Genomic DNA, 10,311 nt, shown 5'->3' on the forward strand with positions numbered 1-10,311 from the left:
ACTTCTTACTCTCTACGGTTTTTTTTTTTTTTCTTAGTAATACTGTGTTAATTCCTGTCAACTGGTTGCTTGCTCTGCCTCTTGACCTATGATTGACTTTATTGAATCCTGATTACAATATTCAAACAAAGCTCTTGGATTAAAGGTGTCTGCTAAAGCTGAGCCACTTCACAACTAAAAACAGGTTTTTCCAGTAAATAGCACAGTCTCTGGGTTCACAGGATGCTCAACTCTCCTGCAACCGATAGAAGAATAGAAGAAAACACCTCACAATGATTTCTGGCCTCTATATGCACATACCAACATGCCCTTGCATATACAACACATCCACATGTATACTTGTATAAGGTGTGTCCATCATTTATCCACATTTCTGTGTATGTCTTTTACAGAGAAAATAATGAAAGGAAATTAAGAGCTGAGGAAAGTCAGGGAGGAGACATCAGGGGATAAGATTGCAGAGATCCAAAGGATAAAGATGGGGATGAAAGTGGAGGCAGAGAAAGAGGTCTGGAGGAGGAGACTAGGAGAGGTTGAGAAGGATAAAGTGAGTTGGAGTGGGGCAGATCTCTAAGGGTCCCAGAACTTTAGAGTCTAGGTCTCCTATGACCTCTTAGTCAAGGTTACTCATTCACCTCCAGACAGTTGAAAGAGGTGAGTCCTTGCTAAATCTGTAAAGTCAGTTCATTACAAAATTAGGTGTGGTGTGCTACACTGATCGAGTTCCCTTGATACATAAAATTAGGTGTGGTGTGTTACACTAATCGAGTTCCCTTGATACATAAAATTAGGTGTGGTGTGTTATGCTAATCGAGTTCCCTTGTTAAACAAAATTAGACGTGGTATGTTGCACTAATTACTTTTCCTAGTTACACAAAATTAGGTGTGGTGTTACACTAATTGTATTCCCTTGCTTCTAGTGGAGAGTTCCTTCTATTCTCAGATCCATTAGATTGGATAAATCCAGTGAATCTATCATCCAGGGAAAATTGATTCCTAAAGTATTGTGTGTTGACTGAGAAATGTGTGTGTGTGTGTGTGTGTGTGTGTGTGTGTGTGTGTGTGTATGTGTGTGTGCGTGTGTGTGTATAAATTAAAAAGCAGAGAGAATAAATTCAAAAATTTCCATGTGAGATGTTGACATTTGTGTTGCAGTCATAAGAATGTGTTTTTAAAGATAGATGACAAGTTCACCAAGTTTTTATTGTTTCTTGGATTTTTAAGTGTTTCTTCACAGAAAAGACCTATTTACACGCTTTGCTCATTTTTCTATTCATTTGTTTGCCTTTTCTATTTGTAGGAATTTATATGGGAGCTATCAAACCTTTTCCTGTGAGATATATATATATATATATATATATATATATATATATATATATATATATCAAGTATTTTCTCCCAATCTCTTCCTTGGCATTTAAGTCTTTAATCCATTTTGAAATTTCTTATGGTGTTTGGTACAAGACTCGAATCTAATGGGATTTTTTTTTTTCTACCTGGAAGACAAACAGTTCTATATCATTCATTGAATAATCCTTTGGTCTCTGTTAATCTCTCTTGCTTTTTGGTGAAGCTCACATGTGGAAGGGTCTATTTCAAGATCACCTATTGTATTTTAATCAATTGCTCTCAAACTCTTGCAAACAAGCTTAGTAATATATACAATATATAATATATTGCAATATTTTATGTATCTTGGGGTGTTATTTCAAAGTGCTGTTATCTCATGATTTTAGTACGACATCTGTGATTTTGCATGCTCTTGTCCAGTTAGAATAAATACTGGTATGATAGTCTACACTGATTACCAGCTTGAGAAAATATAGGATTTCCTTGGAAATAATCTATTCATGTGCCTATGAGGGGGTTTGTCAACTATTTTAACCGAGATGGTCAGACCCACTGGACACACTTGTAGCACTGATCCATGGGCTGCCATGTTGGGCTGAATTCAAAAGAATGAGCTGGAAGCCTGTGTTCATCCATGTCCCTTTCCGACTGCAGACACTCTATGACATAGCAGCTTGCTTCAAGCTTCTGTCAATGTGCCTTCCCTGTCCCCACATATGGTACCTTCAAACTGATTCAGACCAACCTTCCTCAAGTTGCCTTCTTGTCAAGTATTTTGTTACTGTAACAAGAAATGTCAGGGACACAGTCAGCACCTAGGACTTTTTTTTTTTTTTCAGGTGAATGGAGAGTGAGGGGTATGGATCTATGGACTGCATTGATCCTGTGTATAATGTTGTGAAGTAGCAGCTCATTATGTCTGTGGCACTATCACAATGTACTTTGAGTCCCTTTCATCCACAGGTCATCAAGTAATATGTAGCTTATTAGTAATATGCAGCAATGCCGCAAGTTAGTTGTCTTTTCTTCGTTAAGCCAGTTACTGTGTGCAAAAGATCAGACCATTCATTCTCTCAGCCTGATTCTCCACAGGTGGCTCTGCCAAACCTTCTGGTGTGTGTCATCTTATTCTACACTGTTTCCTACCTGTCCCTGAGCATGGGCTCCCTGGTACTCAAGTAAGTGGCATATTGTCTTCAACATGATTCAAACAAGGACATGGAATGAACAGAGTTTATACTTAATACTTGACATGGATTGATGGCTTATAGCTTGTAGATTCTTTATGGCATTAATCTCAGACTTGGACTCTGTTTCCTGTCTTTGAATCCCTTTCCCCTAGCTGGGCTGCCTTGTCCAGCCTCAGTGGGAGAGGATGCACTTAGTCCTGATACAACTTGATGTGCTAGGGCAGGTTGGTACCCAGGGGACAGGAGGTTCCTCTTCTCTGAGAAAGGAAAAGAAGAATGGGGAAAGTGGAGTGGAAGGGTGGGACTGGGAGGGGAGGAGGGACTGGGATGTGATCAGGATGTAAAGTGAATAAATAAGTTAATGAAAGAAAAATAAAATGCAAGGAAAGAAAGAAAATCTCATAGACATTAGTTACTCCTACCCACCTTTATTCTATTAACGGTCTTTATTATTCTGTATATGTTGCGTTTGTTTCAGATAATTTTTGAAAGTCATTTAAATATGAGAATATATTTTAAAAATAAAACAAAATTTTGTTTCAAAAGTAAATATCCACTAACATTGCATCTTTAAAACTGACCAAACTCACTGCCACGATCAAAGGTAGATCCAGGCAGAATTACCATGCTGCCAGGGAAGGGGAAGCTATGCTTTCAGAGAGAGTTTGCAGTAGACAACAACTGAGAGATAGCCTATATTCATTTAAGTGTTTTTTTAAACACTGATGGACTGTAAGCAGGGATGCAAGCTAGCCCAGGTTATTTATTTTTTGTTGTTGTTGTTTTTGTTTTGATTTGTTTGGTTTGGTTTGGTTTTTCGAGACAGGGTTTCTCTGTATAGCCCTGGCTGTCCTGGAGCTCAGAAATCTGCCTGCCCCTGCCTCCAGAGTGCTGGGATTATTACAAACTTCCTGATTGATTTTTTAAAAGACCAATTGATGGTTTTTTTATAATTGTGTGTGTGGGTGAGAGAGAGAGAGAGAGAGAGAGAGAGAGAGAGAGAGAGAGAGAGAGCACTTATGTGCATCACTCACAAGCCATGCCTGCACAGTATTGAAGAGGTAAGATGCTCTAAAACTAGAGTTACAGACAATTGTGAGCAGCCTCATGTGGGTACTGGAAACTGAACCAAACCCAGGTCTTCTACAAAAGCAGTGAGCATCACTAACTGCTGATTCATCTCTCTAGTTCCAGTCTTGATTTGGTTTTAATAAGCTATGCAAGTTCTCTCATTTCAGTGTCTACATTTGTCTAAAGGAAGTCATCATCCAAAAAAAGGGTTATCATGAGGAGAACATGAACTAATTCGTGTCCTTTAAAATTACATGCATTTATTTATAGTATGTATGTGGGTGAATGTACCCCACATGCAAGTTGAGGTTTTCTCTTTCCAACCAGGAATGTTGGGATTCAAGGGATCCAACTCAGGTCTTTAGGGTTAGTTGCAAGTAAATTTATCCACTGAGCCATCTCTCCAGACAGCACATGGGTTTTCCTGGTATAATTTGTCAATTTGAAGCACTTTTACCACATAATCTTTTATCTTACTCTAGTTGAAATTTTTCTCTACAAACTTAAGTTGCCAACATAATTTCTTTGAAATAAATTATGTGTATTTACAATTAACTTGCTATAAATTGAGTATTTATGTAATTTAACTTCACTATGAAAGCACAGAATTCCATTTTACTATGCAAATTAATTCCAAAAATATATCAACTTACTTTTGCAATGGAAAGAATGTTATTTGTCATGCTTGCTGACAAACCCACAGAGGAAAGTCCAGTGCATACACACAATCTCAACTGTGGCCTGGGGCTAGAGATAGTAAAAAAGTGAGTCTCCCTCTCCCTGACTCTCTGAGTACACGACTTTTGTTGTTGCCTTTAAATAAATACAATTCAAATTATGTGCAGAGTTGGTGTTATATTACATTGATGGTTGTTTCTTGCTTGTTTTGAGACAGTCTGACTGTCTAGCTCAGGCTATCCAGTCTTCCAAACTTAACTTTTCAAGAGCTGAGATTTTGGGTGGGTTCTACCATTCCCAGCAGGTTTGAAGAATATGAAGTTAAAGTTGTTGGCAGAATATGAAGTTAAAGTTGTTGGCAGAATATGAAGTTAAAGTTGTTGGCAGCAGCTAACTGGTTGACCAGCTGCCCATAATTTTAATCTTCATTATGGTCCAGTCCAGGTGTAGAACTTATAGACTCACCTTAAGAATAGGAAAGAATCTCATAGATTACTCCTTTTACTTTATGGTTAAGAACTGAAGCCCAGGGAAGTTCGATAATTTGTCCAAGTTCGTATCTTCTGGCTTTCAAAAGCCTATTCTCTCCATCTTAAAGGTTTTCTTTTCACATGGGGTAGAACTGCCAAGTTTGCAGCTGAGATTGCAAGTATAATTAAAATTTCTTAATGATCAAAGTGGATATAAATTTTTTCACCACCATCATCATTATAATCATCATCATCACCATGACTATTATTTATAGGTGAGTGCTTGCATGAGTTTTTGTGTACCATGTTTGTGCAGGAACCTACTGAGAGGCCAGAGGGAAGTGTCTGGGATGGAAGTTACAGATGGTGTGAGCTATCACATGAATGCTGTGAACTGAACCTAGGTCCTCTACAAGAGCAATAAGCACTCTGAACCACTAGGCAGTCTCTCCATTCCTGACCAAGTAGATTTAGTTGACATGGATGAAATGTTCACTAGTGGCCCTTCTGCCAGCCAGTGTTCAGTGTAGGTAAATGCAGTGATCTGTCCTCATATGTGAATAGTGAGCTCCAAATCTTTGATGTACAGTTCAGTTTGATCTCTCTCAGAGCAAATTTTTATCTGTAACCTCTCAGGGTGTGGGAACTCAACATTCTGGCACCATGTGGCTTCAAAACACATCCTTCATGGCTCAACACAAATTATAAAGATAATTGCTTTTTCATTTTTAATCCCTATCAATAAGTAGACAAATGCAAACCAAAATAAAATATCTCGTTAAGTAGGAACCATGAAAATATTTGGCTTTTCTTTTGATCATTCTGGATGTTACCTCTGATGTCATTAGGAAAACATCTTCAAAAATTTTAAAGTGGAGCCACTGAAGTAAAATTTCCTGAAAATAAGCCTGAAAACCTGAGTTGGAACCCTGGAACCCATGTGGTAACAAGGGAAAAAAACAACTGCATGTTGTTGTCTGGCCTTCACATGCATGCAATACAAAGAAATATCAGTGAATGGGAGATGGGGAAGAATGGCTTAAAGGTAGGTGAGGGAATTAGAGTTCTCACATTCCTGTGAGTTTTTATTTCACTTCATTATTGTGAAAGCACATACACACACACACACACACACATATATATATATATATATATATATATATATATATATATATATATATATATCACTGTGTTATTTTCATACGTGTCATTATAATTACTCTTATTCATTCTCCTTCCCCCCAGTACCCTCCCCAATCTTCCTGGCTCCCCATTGTTGGTGTGCTTCTCTTCTTAATCTCTACCCTGCTTTCCTAAGGCATGGATCTCATTGCAGTAAACATATTTTAAGGAAAACAAGAAAAATGGCCATACATTGATATTCGGTATTTGTGAGATATGGAACAGAATGAAGAAAAGCCTGTATGTTGTCGTTTCATTTTTGTAGGAATACACTCCATGATGTCCCTGGAAAGAAGCCTAGAAAATGTTGCAGCAAGATGCACTCTCCCAGCAGTGGTGACAGAAAACCTTCATTTCTGTCTTTGCACATTTCTGCTTTGTTTTATTTTTCTTCTCCAAACAATACAGACTTTGTGGCAAGGAAGATCTTCGACAGCACAGAAGGATGGCTCGGGTTGGTAATAATTAATTGGATATTTCAAAGAAGCTAGTGGAGAGAGCTAGAATATTCTGAACACAAAGAAATAATACATATTATGTCTGAGATGGCAGATATGGCAGTTAGCCTGAACTATCCATTACACATCACATACATGTATTAAAATGCCACACTGTACTCCATCAATAGATATAATTACTATGTGTCAATTAAAAAGTAAAAAGAAAAAATCCACTCCATTGCAGGGGGGAACATTACGAAAGAAAATATTTAGAAAAAACTTGCCTCTTTTAAATTTTGTATGTTAGCACAATAAATAACTTGGATCTCATAATTTTACAAGCATGGAGGCTTAGTAGATGAACCCCTTTGTTCTGCTTATGCACAAAGCACACTTGTTTGGATGCATTCACAATAAATTTGTTTCAATTTATAGAAAACTCAAGTTTAAAATCATTTTTCATTGTAAAATAAACCACATAAATCAGAAAAGCTTAAAATATTTACTTTCAGGACAGCCTGAGGTGTTTACCTGAAGAAACCCTGACTCAGAAATACAAAAACAAAACCAAAAACAACAACAACAACAACAACAACAACAACAACAACAAAAACCCCACCTAGATATAGAAGGGAGAAAAAGAAATAAGTTATAAACACACTCTCTTGTTACAGTTTACTCCTATTATCCTGTTAAAATTTTTCCTACTTTTAAAAATATATTGTTGTTGCTTTAATTATTAAAATTCACTAGAAAAAGCATGGGATGATCTTTTCTGAGGAAACTATGGAAATGTACAAAATTGCCTGAAGGTAGAAAAAACAGATTTCAAATATGATTTGTACAGAAAACTTGGTCAGCAAGAATTACTAAGTTATATCAAAAAGTCTAAGATGCCTTCTTCTGATAGATAACCTAGTTTGGGAGATAATTATTGATTCAACTTTGGGTAGCAAGGAATCTGTGAGAACAAGAGATATTTAGTGTAATAACATGTAAGATGTCAAGCATGGAATTAACTTTCTATCCATGCAGTTTCCCATTGAACTGAGTTTGTTCTTGCACTAAGACTCTTCAAAAATGATTTAAAACAAAAAGTTAGTTACAGAAAAACAAAGTCAAGTATGAATCTCTTGGTGTTCCGAGTAGTAGAAGTCAACACTATTTATTCTTGCCTTTTGGATGACGCGCCATCACCTAACTAGAGGACATTGTTTATAGACAGTAGGGTCAGTAGGGCCTGGGGGTGTCAGGTTGCTTTGTTATTTTCTGTCAGAATATTTTAATATTTGTTCAAAGATAGATATCAATAAGCCATCGACCTATTAAGTCTTTAATTGGATGGCCTTTGGGGATAAATGTTATAATTCTTTAGTTTGGGTGCTTTGAGAACCTAGACTTCTTGGAATTTGGAGATGAGTTTTATTGGTAATCTTAAAGTTTTGGTCTTGGATTTAAGGTCAAGTTCCTGGTATGTCTGAACAATTCTGTTACCCCGAAGATCAGACGTAGTAACTGTTGGCAATCGTCCTGGTGTCGTTTGTGTGTTGATGTTCATTCTGTTTTTTAAGAGGAGCCGGCTCAGACAAGGAGTGAATTATATATTTAGATGATTTTATGTAAACCTTTTTTCTATTTTAACTTGCAAAATAAAGGCTAGAGCTGGTGATAGGACAGTGGAAGGGCACAGGTGGAGTTGAGAGAGAGAGAGAGAGAGAGAGAGAGAGAGAGAGAGAGAGAGAGAGAGAGAAGAGGGAGAGAAAGGAGAGGGGGAGAAAGGAGAGGGAGGAAGACAGAAGAGGAGGTGGAAGGAAAATAGTAGAGGTACACGGCTTAGATAAACCATAACTCATAAGGGATTTTATAGATGGGGAATATAGTAGTGTAGTGGTAGATTTGCCCAATCTAGGTGCATAGTTTGTATTTATATTAATTGAGTTGTGGGTTTGTTTGTTTGTTTGTTTTCAGGTTTGTTTATTTTTTGTTTTGTCTTGGTTTGGTTTGGTTTTGGTTTTTTGTTTTTGGTATGAGCTTATTTGTGTTGGAAATTTATCATAACAAATTGGCACCGATGTGGGGCAGTGGTTTAGTAGTAAGTGGATTGAAAGTTGACTGCGTCTGAGGGGTCTATAGAGAACTATGGAGAGGTTCTCTCTCTTAAGTCCCAGACAGAGAGCTATGGTAGGGGCAACATCCTAGCCTAGAGCTGGACTTGGAAAGTGCCATATAAAAATTATAGGGAGGGACAGGAGACGCTGGAATATAATTGTCTATGAGATAGTTTTTGGATAGACATAATAAATTGATCAGGACATCTATGTCTGAGAAAGTTTTTTATGTTTGTTTTTCTGTATCTCCCCATGTTTACATAGAAAATGGACAGTCAGATTAGATTTCTTGATGGTTTGTTTGTGTTATAGGCTGTCTGAGATCAACAGATACACATATGTTGTCGGGTATAGCACAAACAGAAGTATAGAAGCCCTATAGTCAGCCCCTTTATGTAAATAAAAAGTCAGAGAAGGCTATAGTGTTTTAAATCGAACAACAGAAGGAGACAAATGTATAAAGGGCTTTAGATCAGGTAATATATTGATAATAAAGAGAGATATAATTTTTCATATTTAAAACAAAAAACATAATAAGTATTTTTTGGATTTTATGAGATGATATTTTTAAATGGTTTAACAAAAATAGATTTAAAGAAAATGGACATTTTGCATTCTATTTGAATTATAATTTTTTTTGGTTTATTCTGTCTTCTTAAAAGACAGGACCCTAGATTAAAAAATGTTTTGTCTTAAAAAATAGATTATAGGGAACATTAACATTAAAGACATAAGATTTTATAACTCAAAATAAACAAAAAAAGGGGGGGAATAAAGGCTAGAGACAAAAGTTAAGACAGATGTTAAAATAAAACATTTTAAAGTTTATAGATGAGACTAAACAACAGAGAGATAAGTTTAAGACTTGACAACATGACCTAAAAAATATTAAAACTAAAGGTTTAAGGTTCTATAGGTCAACAAAGCTACATACACAAATACTGCCAGGAGAGAGCTGGTCTCCCAGGAGTGCAAACAAGCCTGTAAGTACAGGTAAGACCACAACTGCTGCTCAGGAGAACCTGCCTGCTACCCTCAGGACACGGGAACAAAGGAGCGGCCTGGGAAAGGAGCCTTCTGGATTTCCATCTACTCCTGGAGCCAATTGTCTGCCACAGGGCTCCATACAGAAATATAGCTGAAGAGAGCTAGCCTCCCAAGAGCACAGACAAGCCTGGGAGCGCAGGTAAGACTACCACTGCTGCTCAGAGGAACCCGCCGGGAACCCTCAGGACACAGGAACCATGATGCTGCCTAGGACAAGATACACAAATACCAACAGGAGAGAGCTGGTCTCCCAGGAGTGCAGACAAGTCTGTGAGTGCAGACAAATCTCTTCAAATTCCTGGCCCAAGAGGGACTGTTCCAGAGCCATCAGGGCACAGGAACCAAGGATCAGCTGGAAACAAGATCCTTCTGGTTTCTCTCTGCACTCAAGAGCTGACTCTGTACCACAGCTCTCCATACACAAATTCCTCCCTGAGAGAACTGGTCTCCCAGGAGTATTAACACACAGTCTTGCAGGAGGGACAAGCCACAGTCAGAGAACAGTGATAACCAGATGGCGAGAGGCAAGGGCAAGAACATAAACAACAGAAACCAAGGATACTTGGCACCATCAGAACCCAGTTCTCCCACCACAACAAGCCCTGGTTACCCCAACACACAAGAAAAGTAAGACTCTGACTCAAAATCACATCTGCTGGGCAGTGGTGGCGCACGCCTTTGATCCCAGCACTCGGGAGGCAGAGGCAGGCAGATTTCTGAGTTCGAGGCCAGCCTGGTCTACAGAGTGAGTTCCAGGACAGCCAGGACTACACAG

The 10,311-nt window shown here is 37.9% G+C and overlaps 1 protein-coding gene across 1 annotated transcript in view; it reads left to right on the top strand.

The window, feature by feature from the left end:
• Positions 1-478: 478 nt before the first annotated feature.
• The window catches only part of Tmem244 (transmembrane protein 244), a 12,644-nt gene continuing 2,811 nt past the window's right edge, over positions 479-10,311 (top strand). The window contains 3 exon segments of the mRNA XM_021221124.1: positions 479-547; positions 2,443-2,528; positions 5,396-5,475. Of these exon segments, the coding sequence (XP_021076783.1) occupies positions 479-547; positions 2,443-2,528; positions 5,396-5,475 (235 nt within the window).

The sequence above is a fragment of the Mus pahari genome, chromosome 21 (genome assembly GCF_900095145.1).
Source record: "Mus pahari chromosome 21, PAHARI_EIJ_v1.1, whole genome shotgun sequence".
NCBI lineage: Eukaryota > Metazoa > Chordata > Mammalia > Rodentia > Muridae > Mus > Mus pahari.